Source organism: Gorilla gorilla, chromosome 4, assembly GCF_029281585.2.
Source record: "Gorilla gorilla gorilla isolate KB3781 chromosome 4, NHGRI_mGorGor1-v2.1_pri, whole genome shotgun sequence".
NCBI lineage: Eukaryota > Metazoa > Chordata > Mammalia > Primates > Hominidae > Gorilla > Gorilla gorilla.
Genome location: NC_073228.2, coordinates 113,579,392 through 113,600,878, shown reverse-complemented (window position 1 = coordinate 113,600,878; position 21,487 = coordinate 113,579,392). Strand labels below are relative to the sequence as shown.

At 33.9% G+C, this 21,487-nt stretch overlaps 1 protein-coding gene across 2 annotated transcripts in view; it reads right to left on the bottom strand.

Moving 5' to 3' along the window:
- MAN2A1 (mannosidase alpha class 2A member 1) overlaps positions 1-21,487 on the bottom strand; it is a 185,741-nt gene that overhangs the window by 72,429 nt on the left and 91,825 nt on the right. For both annotated transcript variants that reach the window (XM_004042339.5, XM_055389294.2), the window contains 4 exons: positions 17,497-17,699; positions 14,133-14,315; positions 10,004-10,118; positions 9,525-9,592 (listed from right to left, as the gene is read on the bottom strand). In XM_004042339.5, the coding sequence (XP_004042387.4) occupies positions 9,525-9,592; positions 10,004-10,118; positions 14,133-14,315; positions 17,497-17,699 (569 nt within the window). The remainder of the gene's footprint in view (positions 1-9,524; positions 9,593-10,003; positions 10,119-14,132; positions 14,316-17,496; positions 17,700-21,487) is intronic.

Below are 21,487 nucleotides of genomic sequence, written 5' to 3'. Positions count from 1 at the left end.
GGTAGTAGCATTGAAGATGAAGAGGACAAATTTGAGACACATTTAAAAAACAGAATGAGGCTGGGTGCGATGGCTCACACCTGTAATCCCAGCACTTTTGGAGGCTGAGGTGGGCGGATCACGAGCTCAGGAGATAGAGACCATCCTGACTAACACGGTGAAACCCAGTCTCTACTAAAAATACAAAAAAAAAAAAAAAAAATTGGCCCAGTGTGGTGGCGGGCACCTGTAGTCCCAGCTACTCAGGAGGCTGAGGCAGGAGAATGGCGTGAACCTGGGAAGTGGAGCTTGCAGTGAGCCGAGATTGTGCCACTGCACTCCAGCCTGGGCGACAGAGCGATACTCCATCTCAAAAACAAAACAAAACAAAACAAACAAACAAAACACAGAATGAAAAGGTCTAGCATGTGTTTGGATACGAGTTGAAAGTAAAAAAGACAAGATGATCAGGGTAGCCCCATAATTTATTGTCCAAACTAATTTTGAGAGTGAAAGAGGCTAATCGTGAAAAAACTGTCATATCTGGTCTCTCTAAAATTGAAAGAGCTTGGGACCACAGAACAGGTTCAAGCAGGGAAGAGGAGTTCTGTTTTAAACACGGTGCAATGGAGCTGCTAATGGGCCATCCCAAGAGAGCTATCCACTTGGCCGGTGGGTCTAGAACTTAGGAGACTTTTCTCAGCAGAGACAGATGTTTGAGGAGTTAACAGTACACTGATAGTAAGTGAAGGCAATGGAATAGGAAATATCACTCTCACCAGAAGTTGGTATTTTTTAAATCTTCTTGAAGAAAAACTATTATTTAGGATCTCCTATATGCTCCTGCCTCTCCACCTATTTCAGGCATTAATATAACCTGAAGCTGCAGATCCATGGTGCTGTTAAATTCTATCAAAACTAAATGGACACTTCTACCTTTAGTTTGACAATAAAACTGACAATAATGATTTAGATTTCACTATGTCTAATTGTTTCCAATGCCTTTTTAATTCTTCATTTTTAATTGTTAATTTTAATTCATCTATCAGTCAGCTGAATTGACTTCATCAAGAAATTTTTAAAATTTCTTTTTAAAAATATGGGAAGTGTGCCTGTGGTATAAGTGTTTTCATATCTGAAAATGTCTCTCTACTACCTTCACATATGAAAGATAACTTTGAATATAAATGATTTCAAAACTTCATAGTCTTCCTGTCTAAGTCAGTCTAGCATTTGTTCTATATTATACAATATAGTCTTTCTGCCTGGGCACTTTTTTAATATGTCCTTTTTCCTTTTAATTGAACTAAGTTACCATGGTGTACTCGGGGTGGCTCTTTTTTCATTTTTATTACCCAGCACTTATCCCTCTTCATCTATAAAGGGAGGCCTTTTCAGCTCAGAAAACTTTTCATCAATTATATCTTTGATCATTGCCTCTGCTGTATTTTTTCCCAAAGTTTTTTAATTCTTTTGTTGGAATCTTGTCCTCCATACCGATCATCATCTTCCTTCTCATTGATGGCATTTGTCTTCCTTTTGTCTACATTCTTAAAAAAGTATCTCATGGACTTTTTTTTCACATCCATACCCTCTTTCAGTGTCAGCTTTACTCTTCAGCATCACTAGTGAAGATGGTCTGTTATTGCCCCTCCAACAATCTCTCCTTACCTCACTCCTCTCCCCTTCCAAATATTTTCATTTCCATTTTTTGTCATCTTTTTGTTTCAGTGTTTCACCTTGTTTCATATTTCTCAGAGATTATAACTCAAAACTTTTTGAGAGTTCCAGGTCCTCTTTTTTAAAAAAATTTTCATCTGGTCTCTGTAATAAATCATTTTAATAAGTAAGCTACACTTCTGAGTCTTCATGCTGCACCCTATTTTTTAATCAGTCTGTAGAGCTTTTTCACAGCTCTCCTATGACAACCTTTCAATCACTTATCCTCAAAGAAGTAGACATTTACCTAGACTCTGTGTTTGCTAAAACTACCCTTGGTCCTTTTTATTTTGATATTAGCTGAAGTCCTTCTCTAACGTAGTTAGTTTATTTGACAAATATTTGTTGAACACCTACTGTGTGCCAGGTATTTGCCAGGGGATGCAAAAGCAAACAAGCTCTCTACCCTCATGGAGCTGCTAGTCTACCAAGGGAGACACACAATAAGGAATAAATGACATGGCCAGTTTGTTAATAACGTCATGAAGGATGTAAAGAGGATTCAGTGATGGAGAAAAAGAGTGGGTGAATAATAGGCTCGCATGCATGGATCCAGCCTGATCGCAAGTTTCCAAAAGGTTAATATCCAAGGTGGCTGTGCCTGATTGGTATTCAGTCTTCTATACCAGCTCTGATTCTGAACAAAGGGAAGGCTTCTTTCTTCAACAAAAAATATCACAGTATTCTTCTGGCCCATGCCACCACCAACAGCAATTTCCTTGAGCAGACTTTCCTAGCTCAATGATCTATCATTAAGTTCCCTTGTTCCTGCCTACTTTATTTCTGGCAGATTTAGTCTCCAAATTGATTGCAAAATATGGACACAGTGGAAGCCCTTTCATTAATGTGATCAAGGCTGGCAATAGATCTATTAACAGAAAGAGTTAAAGTTGACCTGAAAATAAAAGTTAAAGTAGAAGATCATTATGATATGTATGTGTTATTCTTAATATTTTACTTTACCATGAAATATATACATGTATCATATTCAAAATATGCAAATCCTTTGACTATGGAACCAGTAATTGGAGTTGTCATATTTTCTGCATAACCAAACATGTGATAATCTTCTGTGGTTCCAAGCTTAGGTTTCTCTAAAGTATAGCAAGAACTTAAACTCAAAAATGTTAAGAAAATCTGAGTGCAGCCGGCTTCTATATTTTTATGATTTCTTCCCAAATCTTTTGCAGTCATCTCGCCAATATTTATCAGTGACTCACCTTTGCTGAATATTTCCAAAGTCCTCAACTTCATAAAAAAGGGTTTTTACATAATTCAACAGCGTAATAAAATGGTTTATGAGAAAAAAATAACAACAACTTGTTTAGGAATAAATAACTGATTCATGATAATCACACAACTGAAAGACTGGAGGGAGGGAAGTACATTGGCCTGCTAGCTAACAGCCTGTTAGCTACAAGGCCACATTACCATGGGCACTGAAAAGGAATGAAGAGTGTCAGTTGATCTACTTGGTCAATTAAATGAAGATTGGTCAACAGAGACCTTAGGCAGGGAGGAAGAAGAGAAAAAAAAAAAAGCTACCTAACTTCCTAATAGCCTCAAAAGCAGCACTCTTCCAATAGAAAAATATTTGTTCACTTTTCTAGTTGATATAATACCAGAATTTCAAAGCCTTGAGGGTAGACATTATGAAAAGGAAAAGGATTCACTCTCCATACTTGCTTTAAAAGACATGCAGGTTGCTTTTATTTCTAACTGCTTATCATTAATCAGCAAGTAATTGCATTTTTCAGACCAGTTCTATCAGCTTTGTAGTTTGTGGACATCTTAGATTGTGATAATACACTGACTGTCAAGCCAAGGTTTTGGTATTCCTACAATTGTTCATCATCTTTCACATTTTCATATGAGCTTTAATGGGAAACTAAGAGTCAGTCTCATGGTCTCTAGTCAGCCATCACGTAAATTGGAAGTGTCAACTATTTTTTTTAATATAATAGATGTTATTTAATTTCAGTCAATGTGAGGTTGAAACAGTATGTCAGGAATTAATACTCATCATTCCTGATGTCATAAAATAAATAGAAATGCTAAGGGTGGGAGGAACTGGAACAAAGGTGGAGCCTTTTCTCCTCATTTCCTCCCCAAGAGACCTTTATATTTTCTTGAAAAATTAGGCAAAATGTAATCCTGTGATGACTGAATTGGAATGGCAAACACCAAATAAGATTATTTTGTATTGCTACCAAGCCATGACTGCTCCAACACTAGTACCAACCACTAGTCAATGCAAATAATTTTTAACATAAAATTAACTAACGTAGCATCTTGCAGGTACCTTGAATTCCTTAAGAAACTTTTGGTTATTTACATAATATAACATATTCCATTCAGTCTTTTGGATAAAGCATCCTTTCTGAAAACACCCCAGTAGACTACAGACAAGATGAAAAGTGCTTCTGGATAATCAGGGAACTAGCCAACCTATACCTTGAAAAAAATCAGAGTTAACACATAACAGAGACAGAACATAGGTGAAAACATACAAATACCTTTTACAAGCAATATATATTTAAACAGAAAAGTATCCTAGAGGACAGTTTATAAACTCATCCTTCAAATCCAATAAAATTCATAAATACACTGTACTATTAATGCCTAGATACAACTAAACTAGACTGGAATACAGAATAGCTTAGTTTTTATGTGTTTAAGAGTCTCTAGGACCATCAGTTACTAATTCCCTCATCAAAAGAAAAGTTCAAAACAGTTTTATTTAAAAGGTAAAAATATCTCAGCTTTTCTCAAAATAACAGAAGCCAGAGAGGGTCCAGGATGTCAAATCCTGTATTCTATTACTGCCTTGAATTCTTTAGGATAATTAAAAAATATAGCCAACCAGTTTCAAGAAAGAAAACCTTTAATCTTACTGACTTTTTACACTCATTTTTCTGTTAACTAATGGAAAGACATTTCTATATACTAGTTTTCTAGTACATGTCAAGGTTTAAGCTTAAACCATCTTAATCCATGAGCTATTAAGGACAGTTCCTGGACTAATTATCGCAGCTAACACTTCCATCTCCTCCACAGTTGAGCACAAAGTGCGCTCCCTCTGTACAGTGACAGCTCTTTCACCAGACTCACTTCTCAGACTAGAGCCGCCTTGGTTCAAGTCATGGAATCTCACTTCCGCCGTTAAGCTCCAAATGCCTCTATCAAATAATGCTGCCACAATCTGAGTGGTCAGAATTCTATTTTCCTAGAAATTCCATTTCCAAACAATAAAAATAAGGTTGCGAGCTTGGCTTCTTCATTTAAAACTTATGTATAAACAACTGGTAGAGATATTAGATATTTTCTAAGACACATTCTTACTTGGTATAAAAATATATTGATAACATAAGAAAAGAAAAAAGCTAGCCTTGAATCCCATTAAACTAATAGATAATTAGTGCCAGAAGAATTGTTTACAATAACAATATTAAAAATACAAAATGTAGAATCAGGCTATGTTGATCATAACAATAAGTCTTACATATAAAAACCAATCTGATAAAGCCAATTCATTCAGCTATTTGGAACTATCTTTTATATCCATCCATTCTGAACAGCCACCCAATATCCAATCTTAACGAAGTTAACTCTGTAAGAATGCAATGATGCTGAGATGCAATCTGAAATTTTTCAGGTCTCATGGTATAAAACTAAAATCTTAAATGGACAGATATACAAATTCCAAGCTTTATTGAATTATGGTTTATCTTTATTTGTAATGGTGTTAAAGTTTACTTAGACGCACTCTGGCACCCAACCTCCAAATATGAGACCAAAGAACTACCTGAGGAGAATATATACCAGGATACCACATTTTCACATAGAATGTGAACCATGTTCTTCTATGCATATCTGGTGTCTGAAGCTTAATATTCTCTTCAGTCAATATTTAAATGTATTTCAATGAATCTGTAATTATTCTTGCTATGTTGCATATAATACCACAGGCATGATGCTAGAAATAATCAAAGAAATAATTCCTACTCTCAAGGAGTTTACAATCTACTGTGATTAACTTTAAATAATTATACTGGAAGAAACAAGCCAGCATTAACTGCCAGCCATATGAGTGACCCATTTTGGCCTGATCTAGGTAGAAATTTGGGGCTAATAGCATAACGGGATGAGACTTTGGACATCTTGGGAGGTGGGTGAGGTTACTCCGTAACATGAAAGGTATGTGAACTGAGGTAGCCTATAGGTGAACTGTGATAGCTAGTCTCCGAAGATGACTACCATCATTCCCACTGCTTCCTATACATGCTCCTCACATCAGGAAATGGAGAGTAATTCCCTCCCCTTGAATCTCGGCTAACCTTAATGACTTCCTTGACCAATAGAATGTAATGAAATTGGCCTTCTAGGACTTCCAAAGCTAGGTCTTAAGAAGTCTTGCTGTATCTACCCAGAAAACTCACTTTTGAGACTTTCAGTCTTAAGACACTCCCCCTTGGAACCAGCCACTATGGTTAGAGAAGCCCAAGACATATGGAGAGGCCGTGTGTAAGTACTGGCAGCTAACAGCTCCAACTGAACCCTCAGCCAACAGGGAGCATTAACTTTCAGCAATGTAAATGAGCCCTCCTGCACACTGAGCCCAGTCAAATCTTTGGGGAACTCCAGTCCCAATCTCCAATTGCCTGCAATGGTATGAGAGACCCCAAGAAAGAACTGACCAGCAGTTCTACAAAAACGTGGGAAATATAATAAATTGTATTTGAGACATTAAGTTTTAGATTAGTTTGTTAGGCAATAGTCTACTAAAACATTTGACCATCAGGTCAGACTTTCCTCAATAGGTAAGAAGAAGTACCTAGAGAATGTTGAATTTAGAAGTGACTTTCTCAGAGCTCTGTTTTTGGCTAGATTCCTCTGATAACTTCATGTAATAAATAAGGGGCATAGGAAATTGAAGACAAAAGGGTAAGAAGCTGTTGAAGTAATTCAAGCACGAAGTATGGCTTAGAACCAAAAAGTAACAGGAAAAGAGAAGATGCATTTCACAGATGAGAAAAAAAAGACTCTCCAAGTGATGAAATTTAAGGAATAATAAAAGGTAGAGGTCAAAGTAGGTTCTGGGATTTCAGAACCTAGATAACTAAAAAGATAACAACACTCTTAATCAAGACTGGCATCCAAAAGGAAAGCATGTATGGAGAAAATCAGAGGAACTTAAACTATTGGTGCTGGGAGGTCATCCAGGGAGAACCATTAAACAAGCCAATGGCAATGGGTTATGGGAGGGCTTTTCTTTTTATATCTTAGTTGATATTCTGAAGTATCCGTTTTCTACACAAAAACTATGAATCCACATATGATATAGCTCACATAACTGTGTGAACTAAATTAGGCATATCAACATTTACTAATGTCACTTTAAACAGATCTTGGACTACTTTTTAAATACTTACAAAGTTATGTTAGGTTTATTGCTATAACTAATATTGCCAACAGCATGATCAAATTTACGTGTATTATTTATATTCTATGGGTTTAAGTTAGTATTTCTCAATCTTTTTTACATTATCACCTCCCTAAGGACTCTTTTTAGACATTTACTAATCACCCACATACAATTTTAATGCCACACACAAACTGTTTACCTGTTATGTACTATATCTGTGCTTTATATATTAAAAAGAGTAAGATTTCCTTCAAATCCCCAAAAACCAATTTTCACTCTCTTGGAAAAAATATCTCCCCCATCGAGAATGCATGGTTTATTTAGAGAGATAATTTGTTACTCAAACAGGAACTGTGTCTATAACTAAAAAAAAGCCAACCCTTACAACATTAAAGAAGACTCATGAAGAATATGACAAAGACTCATAGCCACACCTCTAAGGCTTCCAATTTAAAAACTTTCAAGGGCAATTATTTTACTTTCAGTACCTGCTAAATAAAACAATCAAATTCTTCCATTTTAAAGGCCGCTATCATTCCCTCATTGTTCATCTATTTTTACTGAGAGATCAGTAACTAAAATAATTTGCAGCTAACAAGTAAAATATAGATTTTAAAACCTAAAATCTAAGAAGCCCTAACCTATAAAATGGATAATAAGCATAAAAATAAATAAGAATCTGCCAATCAGAAGTATTCCTAATTTACCAACCTACAGAAATAGGAAGTCAATATTTGATAAAAAAGAACTGTAAAGAAGTAATAGGAAGATAAACACTATACTATTTAAATAAAAACTATTTAAAAAGAAATATCAAAAAGCAATCATTTTACTAATAGCCCCCGAAATTCCATTTATGTTTACCTGTAGTTAAAACTCCTCAGTATGAAAGCTTAAAAATATTTTTCTCTTTCATTAATATACTATATTTCCTAACTTTCTTCTTCTGGCGTTAGAAAGGCGAAATTATCAATTACTGTTTGCTAAGGCAAAGACAGTAAAGGAAGGAGATAAACTAAAGGGAACATCTTTTCTTCTGACCTATTATGGTTCCAGCCCTGCCTCACCGCACCCAGCATAAGAGCACCCAGAGATGGGGCACAAATCACTTATATCAGCATATATTATTCTTATAACCAGCAAAAACAAAGATCTTCCTCCACCAAAATATAAAAAGAAAGAAAAGTTAATAGATGAGAGAACTATGCCTAAAGCCAAATAGATTTACTAATGTCAGAGTTTACTAGGAACACAATGTTTAAGGAACAGGCATATAACCCTAAATGCATCAAAACATAACTTATTTTAAGACAAAGAAAACATTTTGTAATTTTATAAGAAATATTTCTTTCAGTGTCATTATCCTTTCATCCTAACAGTGACCTGGCAATCTGAAAGCTCCTAAGGCTTCTGCCGTGTTACAGATAACATTAGTATTACTAAAATAAAAAAACTTCTTATCTCGTTCTAAGGAATAAGCTGTATACACCTTATGTCTCTACTTACTAAAGAAATTTAGACAACTAAGACTTTAGTCTATGCTTAACAAAAAGTCTCAACTTTACTAGCAACTATAAATTCTTTTTACATTCATTCCATTTATTTTTTAAATAATTTTAATAAAATATATTTAGTTGAAATAATGAATTACTCTTTGAAATTATTGTTTTATCCTATAATTGGTAAGAGGGGGTACTAAATATCTTGATTCTGACAGTTAAAGGTTATATTACAAAAAATAACCACTGTGTGCCTGGGTCAACTGGGAAATGACCAACAAATATTTGGTTATTAAAAACAGATACCTTGCTGTTTAAAGAAATACCAATAAAACATAATGCATTTCTTTATAATTATTAGGTAGCCACCAATTAAATGCCCTGGTTTAAGGTCACTGAACACCCTTCCCATTTACTTTAGCATAAATCAATAGTGCTAAAACAAGGCTGTTTCACCAGCAAAATGACAGTTATCTAATAAACAATTACAGTAGAAACCTTGATTTTCTAATAATAATAAAGTTTCTTCTTTCATATAAAAATAGGATCAGGGATTAATGAAAACAAGGTAGTTAAATGAAAGGTTAATCAAGAAAGGATATAATCTGAAATTAATTTTATAGAGATAAGAAAATGTTTTATAAGCTATATATTTATCATGCTATACCTTATATCTGTGAGAAATATTGTTATAATAATTTATTCAGCAGTCAATGTACTAAGCACTGTGTTAGCTATTGGCACTGAGCATAACACAGTCATGAATGAAAATCCATTTTTAGGATTTTTTTAATTAATAAATTGATTGCCTCAAAATATATGCTAACTAAAAACCAGAACCATAAAACCAAAAAATATTAAGTCAGAAAGTGGTAAACATTTGTAAGAAATTATGAATTTACCTTGGCTCCACACTCAGCCTTATTATATTTTTTTGTGGCAGAGAATCTTGTGATTTTTGTTTCAAATCCTATAAAAATGAACAGTAATTTTTTAATTTTACTTAACACTCCATGGACTCATCCTGAAACCAGAAGACCATTCAAATTCAAGTTTAGCAGGAACAGATTAAGGACTTATAAAAATTTAAATATCAAGGGGTTTCTAATTAAAGCCAAGCAAAACAACTAATTATAATGCCCCAGTTGCCTTACTAACATCTTAATAGTATTCTAAAACCCTATATATTTCACATACTTTGAAATATTTATAGAAAAGATGAACATACAGGTAATTTATATTAAGTGATAAAAATTCTTTCAAATAATGTACAAAAAATTATATTTCAATGTCTTTTTTCATTAAGCTTCTCATCCTCTTTGCTAATGCAAGAACAATGGAATTACACATTTTTATGATGACCATAGATGAAATCACTAACCATCTCCAGGAAGGTATCAGAAGAGTAAGAGTCGTATGTGAGTTTGTCCTTCAAAATAAGAAGAAATGCAGAATTTCCAATTATCTTCTCCAAAACCATTAACGAATGAAAAAGTCTGTAAATCAAAAATTTTATTAGTCTGAGAAACAATTTAAAAATCTGCATACAATATTTTCAGTTTCATTACTAATAGCCAAACCACCAGTATCTTCATCTTGTATTCAAAGTGAAACCTATAATGAATCTATGACAAACCTGCTCTTTTTTCCCCTAGAACTAAGTACTTAGAAAAATGGTTAATCAGAAGATACAACTGACAAGAATCCATTTAAAACCGAAAGCTTTCTGGATACACCTGAAACACATAAACATAATCAAACTATGTATACTTTCTATGAATATCGCACCAAATAATAATATCCAGTAGGACCACCCCAATAACTTTGAAGCATTCTATCAAAAAAACAATGATTTGCTACTTTAGAAAAAGCTCTAACAAGGGTTTTAACAATGAATAAAAACATGAGGTAATTCAGCTCACAAGAAAATTCAATTAGTATACAAGTCACACCCCAAGAATTAAAATAGATGTTTTGTTTAATTTAGTTTCATGTTCCTGTTCAAGAGAACCAGAACAAGAGTTTTTGACAGATGCGAATAATGAAATTGTCTTTATCCCTGTTAAATTTTTTGGTCACTGAAATTACTAACTATATTCAAATTGTATTTTTATGTCTAAGGAATCAAAAGTCTACTGATTCCAGACCAATTCTGAAATACATCCGCTACTGCTGAAGCACTACTCATGGAAAAAGAACTTGCTTGAAGATTTTTTTTTTTTTTTCCTAATTCAGATATGTTTCTTGAAGGCTCTACAGACCAGGCATCCATAGGCAAATTCATATTGGAGAAGTACGTAGAAACTCCTCGCTAATCACGTTTTCAATTATATTATTTTTTCCAATACAGAAAGCAACTTTGGATCTATGCCTTAAAGACATTTTTGTTGTCATGCAACAACAACAAAACCTATAAAAGAAGTTAACTTCTTTTTTGCAGAGCATTAATATTTCCTTCAGAGATGTAAGTGATCATGATCAATGTTATTAATTAAATACATTTACATGGCAAATCTATAATTTTAATGCTAAAATCTTATGGATTTGAGTTCATGCCATAATCTAACTAAACTTCCCAATATATTCAAATGTTTTCCTAGACAGCATTAAGTGCTTTCACCATACTAAAACACCATACGAATATGGTTCAGTTATGACAGCAAGACCCTCAATCTAAGTTCCTTTCTATTGTCTACAGGGCTATCTTTATTAGGCAGCCTGAATCTGCAGAGTGAAAGTCATGTTCTCCACCACCTAAAACCACAGATGTATTAAAGAGTCCTAATTAAACTGAGTGAAAGCCAGGATCAACCTCTGCATCCTAAAGGCACACATGCAGCCTTCTCATAAGATGAGTACTAAAGACTACAGTATATCACTCCCCAAATGTTTTCTCAGGATGTACAGAGCTGTTTTGTTTCAAACAAAACAAAATGAAACACAGTACATTTGGGAAACATTGGGTAAAACAAAATTCTAAATGTTTCAACATTTCATTAATACAGGATTTTTTTCAGGGCCTCTAATTTCCAAACATGCACTTATCCTATTAATATGGAATACGGTTCGGGAAAAATCACTTGGGAATCACAGTTTCTTAATTTGCTGTTATGGCTGTTGTATTAAGGAGATGTTAGCATGTCTGCCACTATATAGTTTGTCTACATTTTAGGACCCTCATGCTCACCCTGTGTTCCGTTTTCTCCCACCTACCTTAATTACAAGTTAGGAATAATTAGCAGAATTCTAAAACATTTCTCTAAATGACCTCATTACCATTTCTTCTTCCCTTCTACATAAGCAACATTATCTATTAATACTTTTAAGCTGACTATTACAAACACTGTCCCAATCTAATTCATTTTTTTATGCCATGATTAGAATTAATCTCCAAATATGCCATGATGTGTTCTTGCTTTCCAGTTTGTAACTATATACACATTCGATCTATTGTTGACAGCATGCTCTCAGATTCCTATGGCAGAGGAGAAAGAAGGGCCTGAATGCCTGATGACACTGCAGAGCTGCCATACCAGAACCAGCTGTCTACAGATTTTTTTCATATGACATAAAAATAAGCAGGACAGGATTTATGCTGTTTCTGGTTGCTATTACTCGCAGCCAAATGCACCCCTAATTCATAAACTTGTTCACAGCGATATTTCTGCCAAATTTGAATGAATAGTAGTCATCAGTCCAAGTTCAAGAGAACACCCAATACTAACTACCTCTTTGTTAATAATTCTCTAACTTGTGTTTTGAAATTTCCTCCTTAAAATGTCTGTGCTAATGACTTGGTAATTGTTTATGACTTTTCAATGAAGTGTGAAGTACTTACATAGCAAATTTACAAATGCCAAGTACAGTTTGAGAATTACTACCTTTTTTTCTCTAACACGCAATTCTACACGGGGAAGTTTTTATAAGCTAAAAGCAACACAAAACATATGGAAGAACCAACGATAGCTCTTCCAGACAGGTCAAGATACAAAAAATCTTCTGTAGCCAAAGCTCAATGACCTATAAGCAAATCTCTTTCGATATGACAGCCAGAGACAGCAAGTGGGCGGTGTAGGAAAATGACTTTTCTATCTCCTCTTAGGAGCTCTACCCTGGTCTGATTCTAAGCAGTCTCACTTTTAAACTCTCAACAAACCAAGCAGGCCAGGAGCAGGTAGGAAGGAAAAATGGATGATCTGACCTTACTTTCAAAAATGGTTTCTGTGGGAGAAATACCATCTTTATCATCTAATGAGGGTTTTCTACTTTAACCCCAGATCAACCTCGACAGGTGGGTGTCAAATATATTTGCCATTAAAAAATGGAGAAGATATTCAAGATACTACTTTGAATGCATTTTTTAAGGACTGAAATCAACTAATGAAAACCCAAGAATATCTTTTTCCCCCAATTTCTAGAAAGCCAGTCAAAATATTGTAACTAAAAATTTAATTAACATTTACTACAATTAGTAATATAAGTCGTGAGTCAATTTTTTAACATTGATTTTATGTGTTGTATACGCTTTTCTCATCAAGGAGTAGTAATAAGGATATTCACTTTTAAAATCTATTCTTTAAGAAAATCACAGTATATTTTAAATGACTTTAAAATGTTATCAAAGCACAACATTGCTGATAAACAGTATCAGGAAGAATAGTCTAAACTACAGTAAATCAAATAGTCAAAACTCCTTCCCCAATCTAGGAATGCCCCCTGCACTGATCCTAATGAATGAATGGTCATCCAAAGGCTGGCATGAGGATAGAGAACTCCCTACTACAAAAGGTAAGATTTCTTCCCCATTATTAGGAAGCTCTGTTTGCCAAGTCCTCTGTTATCTCAGACCATGCCTATACTCATTGTTTCAAAGTCTTTAATATAGAAATAACTTAGCTTCTACTCCCTTGCCCATCTGACAGCCCTTCAATGAGTTAAAGATGGCTTTGATACCAACACCCAGGTCATCCTTTCTCATTCCCTATGGCTTATATCATCCACATATGATAAGGTTTATAGGTCTTTTTCCTTCCTGGCTATGCTTCTCAGCTTATTATGTCAATATACCTCTTAAAAAAAAAAAAAGAAGTATACAAGAACAATTGGATATGAAATAGGATGAGATTAAACTGACATACAATGAAGTAGGAATCTTTATCTCTCTACATTATAACTATGTTTTATTTGATGCCAAGTCCTTGGTCAAGAAGATAACTCCAGTCTCCACACTGTTATTTAGAAGAAAACAGGATCAGCTTTAAACAGTAGTAATAATATTTTACTACCCTATTTGCAGAAATGCATTGCAATAAAAAGTTGGTGCAGCTGGGACTCTGTCAACAGATTTCTTAATATTTGAATATCAGTGCTGTTTTGATACAGTAATACTTACGAGGGATATCATTGTTAATGTGGTTTGATATACACTAACAACTTCACCGAAAGATATAATCTTATTACCCATAATTTTAATGATTTTTTTAAAGATGATTTTTCTATAATTAGATTACCTGGTACCATAATCCACAACCACCCAGTCTTTTGCAGTTCCTGTGATAGCATCATGATGTTGAAACAGTCCCAAATTCCTTCTGGCTTCTGTCAGTGCCGTGTAAAGTGATGATGAGAGAAATTTATTTATCTTGTATTTGTGAGCTTGTCTCAGGGCGAAATAGTAAAGAATTTCAGCAGCCCTAATTGCATAAAAGTCATATTTTTATTTTAAAACAAACACTTTAGCTTATAATCTAAAACATGTGACATTGATACTTTCCAAATTTTTTAATCCATAATTGCAGTACAAGCAATTTATGAAAAAGATATTGGTAATAATAGTTCATATAAAACAACCAATGTATCCCGTATAACACATTTACGTTCTCAATCATCAAAGAATACCATGTCTACACTGGTATCAGGAGTCCTTGTTCTAGATGATCCTGAAAAAGAAACCAGTACCTGTTGGCAGCAAGACAGGCTTATTTATGTATAGCACAGAGAAAAAAATCTGAAAAATTGGATAAATTTCTCTGTCCTTTCTTCTCTCCAAGAGCAACACACACATAGACCACGAACATCACCAGAATGTCATTTATTCTCACATATACACATTAAGAGAAATGAGAAAGAAAGGCATGGTCGGTGAGCGGGACACTCAGAGGAGAGGAGAGGCAGAAAATAATGGCCCAAGAATAGTTCAGGGGAAAGGGTTAGTTTCAGTTTTGAATGATAACACATAACAAATATAGAGAATTTAACAATACAAACTGAAAGATGATAAACAGGATGTCAGCTGGGCATGGTGGCTTATGCCTGTAATCCTAGCATCTTGACAGACCAAGGCAGGAAAATCACTTGAACCCAGGAGTTCAAGACCAGCCTGGACAACATAGAGAGACTCTATCTTAGCCAGGTGTAGTGATATGCACCTATAGTCCTAACTACTCAGGAGGCTGAGGTGGGAGGATCACTTGAGCCCAGGAGTTTGAGGCCGCAGTGAACTAGGATCACACTACTACACTCCAGCCTGGGCAACAGAGCAAGACTCTGTCTCTTAAAAAAAAAAAAAATGTCCTTTGTAGTATATTTTAAAGGAAAAAACCTTTAGTCTAAGAAGAACATGGGGGCTATAATTTCCACCTTTTATGTTTTTTCATCAGAGGATATGGCTCAAGATAAGTTTTTCTTAAAAACTTATTTAAAAGGAGACATGGCTTGATGAAGTAAAAAGTATAAGAAGGTTCTATACATGAAACATGTTTTAAGGACAATGGAGACAGAATCAAGGCAACTTGAAAATGTTATCAAGATTCAGAAAAGAGGAGACACTAGAAATACTTTTTTTGTTTGTAAAATGATGAATTTCTCTAAACTGTAGAAATAATCAAAGGAGAGTAAACAATCTCCACTTTTAAATTCTAATCCTTCCAAAAATCATGATGTAACAATCACTAAGCTTGAATTAACTAAATTGTGTATCTATGTTAACGTATATCCATGGCAAATATTCCTGGTTTTAAAAGGAGTACATATGCATATCCAGACACCCTAAAATGTTAAAAAGAAGATTTGGGAAATATTGTCTTCCCTATACTTTTATATTTTATCCACATTTTACAAATGAGCATAGAGATGAAATATTACTATTTTCAGACAAATTTATGTATAAATAAATACATTTGGAAAGTCACAACTATTGTATGGTTTTTTGGTTTGTTTTAATGCAGCAGAATTTTCCAAATATATTACTAGCAGTAACCACAATGCCTTGAATATGTTCAATAAATTAAGATAAACCAATATTCTTTTTGCCACTAAAAAATACTTGGCACTTAAAAATCACTAATTCAGTGGTCCAAAACGATCTCTACATTATTGAGAATATAACCCACTTTATAACAGAAAAGTTTAAAATAGTATAAGAGATAACTGGTTGATATTCTGTAGCGTTAAGAATGGATAGTCACTATAATATGTAAACATTATTTTAAATTTAATAAGATACATTGCATTACCTCAAGCAGTTATTTCTTTGTAAGAAACATTCCAATTCTACTTTTAGTTATTTTGAAACACATAAATGATGAATATACAAATTACGATTTGATTATATACTGTATGTGTATATCAAAATATCACATGTACTCCATAAATATGTACAACTAATATGTACCTATAATAATGAAAATAATTTTTTTAAATGGGACATATTTTTCTGGCATATTACAAGTAACAGTAAAAGGTTAGGCTTTTGAAATAGTATTTAATAGCAGCACAATATTAACAATAAAAAAACACTACCATATAAAAATACAACTCTTAAATTCATAATTTTTAATAAAAAGCCTTTCCAAAATGTAATCAATGTCCACTAGTATATAAAAGACGGTAAGTACAATCTAACTCAAACATCAAGATTCATCATGAAAATGAATTACTTTACTGGTCTATACATAGAGAAAACTTTGGGAGCCTCTGGAGTAGTTTTAACTTTATCAACAATCAGCCTCTGTTAGTTACTTAGGACCATGCTCTCCAATATGGTAGCCATAGCCACACATGGCTATTGACATTTAAATTAATTAAAATTAAATGGGCACATTTCAAGTGCTCAATAGTCACATGTACCTAATGACTACCATATTGGACAGTGCAGAAATAGAACCTATCACTATAGAACATTCTATCAGTGATTGAAAGTTCTCCTGGATAGTGTCAGTTTAGTGTTTTTATGTCTTCTACAGACTTTTCTGTCTTCTCTGTATCCATTTACATTTTCAATCACTATCTGCCCCATCAGTCATCATTTTTTCAAATGTTGTTCTTCTATGCAGATGACTGTGCCTATAGAAATGTGCTTCAAATGAGTATGTAAGAACTGAGATGAAGCCTAGTCTAAAGTTCTCCCACATACAAAATACATTAGTTTTGGATTGTGAACTTTGAAGCTCACGTTTGGCTGCTGGGAGGCCCTATTTCCTTCTTTGATGCTCACCTATGTTTCCAATGAGAAGCCTATCAGATTACCAGCCTGCAGACACTCATGATGGTGTCACTGAATATTAATATGGTGTGAAAATAACACAGGTAAATTAATTAGAAAAATACAAAATGTAGAATACAACTCCTTAAAAATCTAATTTAAATAAACTATTTTTACTTCCAGAACAAAAACCCATGTAATAATTTGATTGTATTTTGGAGACGTATTTCTGGTTGCATTAAAATTTCACAATTACACTAAGTGCTTAATTAGAGCTTAACATTACATAATGTACTACATGAATGATGTATATTATGCAAAACTCTACAAAAAGATTATGATAATATAAAGAAAGTGAAAAAATACATGTAGCTATAGAAAGGTAAAAGTACCTTAAATGAGATTCCATGATTCTGTCCATTCGTTTGTAAAAGGGTCTGGATGTAAAATAGCCACTCCAGTAATGATCATCTCGATCGGCATAAGTGAAAAAATCTCCACTTAAAACAGGGAACATCGATTGGCCCTTGTCTCTCTGAGTTTCATCTGCTTTATCCAGCGCATCAAAAAAATCTGATAAAGTTCCAAACTGTATCTAGTTTTAAAAAAAATGCACTTTAATTATTCATTCTACCTTAAAATTATTTACTTCTTACACTGTTAGGGAAAGTTAATAATAAGTATTTAAGATGTGTTTCCAAGTTAAGATGAATACATAGCTCAGATTTTATAAAAATCAGAAGCAGGGAAGAAAATAATAGTGACTTTTATTTTACTTACATTAAGGCCCAAATTAAACTAAGGGAAAACTTATACACTTCAGCAGTTAAAAGGAGAGCTATTTAGATCTACAAATCAGTGAATATGAAAACTCCTACATATCTCTAGAATTTCAAAGTGTACAATGATTTGGGCATGGATTAATCCAGAATGAAAGATGAGGGCAGCAGCAAAAATAAAAGACATATTAAAGTGTTCCAGAAGTCTAGAATAACAGTTTTATTAGCCATAAAGTCTAGAAGAATAATTCTGTTAGCCATAAGGTATTTCATATATCATACCCTCCTCTATCTCCGTTTTCCCCCAGTTGAGTTCTTGTGAAGGAGAAGGGACTTTAAGAACAGCAGGTCATTTTAAAAAAATGAACTTACTCTACCAGTAGATAACACTGAGTAGAAGTTAAATCCAAGGAGTGCTAAGAATGGCAAGTCTGGCTGCTTAAACACACTGGTCTTTCTGACTAATGATTTAAATCAGCAGTAAGAAATTCGTTTTTATGAGTTCAAACTATTCTACAAATCAAAGACAAAAAGAAACACAATACCAAATCTTGTAAACAGATATTAAAAGGCAGTCCTGTCAAAAATAAACAGATTATTTAACAGGGAATGTGTTCCTTTTAAAAGAAAGATGCTGATTTTGTTGTTTCCTACACACATACATACACACACACACACACACACACACACACGTACACACAGATATTGCAAGTCATTTTGATTCAAGGTAGCAATAGCAAAGCTTTGAATTCCATCTCTACCACTTATCTGACATGTGTTTTGAGCATATTACATAACTTCTCTGTCTATCCACGTTACAGTGAATAGGGCTCTAAGAAAAAAGCTTACAACTGGCCGGGTGTGGTGGCTCACGCCTGTAATCCTAGCACTTTGGGAGGCTGAGGCGGGTGGATCACGAGGTCAGGAGATGGAGACCATCCTGGCTAACACAGTAAACCCCGTCTCTACTAAAAATACAAAAAAAAATCAGCTGGGTGTGATGGCAGGCGCCTGTAGTCCCAGCTACTCGGGAGGCTGAGGCAGGAGAACGGCGTGAACCCAGGAGGCCGACCTTGCAGTGAGCAGAGATCACGCCACTGCATTCCAGCCTGGGTGACAGAGCAAGACTCCGTCACAAAAACAAAAAAAAAACTTACAACCATGACTGGCAAATAATGGTATAAACTTTAGCTATCATTTCTTCACTGCAAAGACAAAATTGTGACTGGAACATTTACAACAATGATACTGATAAGGCAAATGTAAGTGATTGTAATCTAGTTGTGGTGCAATATATTTTTACAGCAAAATAGATGATTATTTCTAAATCCTTATGTTTATATTAAAGATAAGCAATTTTCAACTGTATTCAATTTGGTGTAGCCAATGTATCCTGGCTTCAGCAAACAGAGTGATCTTGGGCAAGTTAATCTATTTGTGCCTCAATTTCCTCATCTACAATGGGAACAATCATAGGACCTACCAGAAAATGTTCAGATAACTAAGTAAGTTAAATAAAGTACTTTAAGCAATTTACAGCAAATAATACGCACTCAATATGTTTTAGCTAACACTAAGAGTATTATTACTCACAAGCATTACTAGGAAGAAGACTGTGTGTGTGTGTGCATGCGTGTATGTGTGTGTGTAACCATAAAAGAAATGAGTCACGAATAGAAGGAAATATGGCATTAACTTCATATCCAGCAGATACAGACGAGCTCAGGAAAGTATAAATAATAAGAGTGACAAAATAGTCTACGATCTAAATATTTCTGAGTCTCACTTTCCTCAAACATAAAACAAAGGATTTTATTTAGATAATAAAAACCATTTTGAACTTCAAAGTTTAGAAATCTATAGCATGCTACAGAATTAGTATTAACAATAAAGTATACCCTTTGAAAATATTTCAGTTAGTTTTTGGTATGAGCCAAGATGAAAATACTTCCTTCTTGGCAATGTCCCAGAGCAGTTTAGATAAGTAGCCTAGTAGGCTTTCTCAAAAACTTAATTCAATCTTTAAGGGTAGAAAAATAACTCAGTACCTGTGCTAGAGTATTTTTTAAAGTAATTATTTAAAGTAAATTTCTCTAGAAAGTCTCTTGGTAGCTCATAAAAAGTAAATATTTAGGACACCTTTAAGAATAACCAAATAAAAATATTCACATGGTTTTTACATTAAAAGGCAACAACTTTAATCTTAAATGTAAGAATTCTATCAGGACAACACATAAGAAAAATTACAAAAATTGTTAAATGATGATCAAATGGCAAAATGACTGTCTTGGCTATTCCATGTCAATTTTTCAGCCATCTGAACTCAGTTATTTACTTTTGTTCTCCAGTTCATTAAAAGAAAATAATAAATTTATGCTTCCAGTTCAGACAAAGTAACTTTAAGTATCCCACAAGAAACAGATATAACTAGATAAACTATACAAAGAAAAAGCTTTGAAGACACTAAAGAACTAAAGCAGCCAGAACTTAAGGGATAAAAATGTTGGAGAGAAAGAAAATGCATTAAGGTGGACCCTATACTCTACCAAATTTTCATCTTGGGGTACTGGTCCAATCATTGCACAAGACATAAAGGCCTAACAAAAAGCAATGTCCTAGAAGAAGAAAATAATAAAATTTAGTATCTGGTCATGAAAAAACACTCTGTAAATGAGGAATATAAGGAAAATTCCATAATCTGATAAAGGGAATCTACAAAATTCTACAGCAAACATTATGACTAACGAATGTTTTCTCTCTTAGAAAATTATGTCTGCTTTCACCACTCCTACTCAACATTATACTAGAGGACACAGCCATTGTACATGGTAAGAAAGGAGATGGAAAGATTTAAAGCTTTGGAAAGGAAGACATAAATATGCCATTACTCATACATAGGAAATCCATAAAGAATCCACAAATAACTAAAAATAATAAATAAATTTAACAAAGTTACTGGATACAAGGCTAAAATGCAAAAGTCAACTGCATTAATACACAAAATACACCACGTTCATCGATTAGATGGCCCAATAATTGTAGTTATTTGTGCTCAAATCAAACCAAAGATTCAATGCAATCCCAATCAAAATCCCCTTCAATTTTTTTTTTTTTTTTGGTAGAAATTTAAAAGATGACCTACACCTATGTAGAATTACAAAGGACTAACAGTAAACAATGCAATTTTGGGAAGGAGAACAAACTGGAAGACTTTACTATCAGATATTAAAACCTATTATAAAACTGTAGTGTTAATAATTAAGACAGTGTGAGATGAGTCAAACAGACCAATAAAAGTGAATAGAGAGTGTAGACACAGACCCACACACAAATGCAGTCTCATTCATGATTAATGACAAAGATGACACTGTGGTGCTGTGGAAGAAAGTATGGTCTTTTCAATAAATGGTGCTGGATATCTATATAAGCCAAAATGTATCTTGATCCCTACCCTCACACAATTCACAGCAATCCATTTCAGATAGATCATAGACCTAAATGTTGAAGGCAAGACAATTAAGCTTCTAGAGGATAGCTTCATAAGAATGTAGCTTCACAACCAAATGATAAACAAAAATTTTTCAAACAGAACAAGTTCTAAACA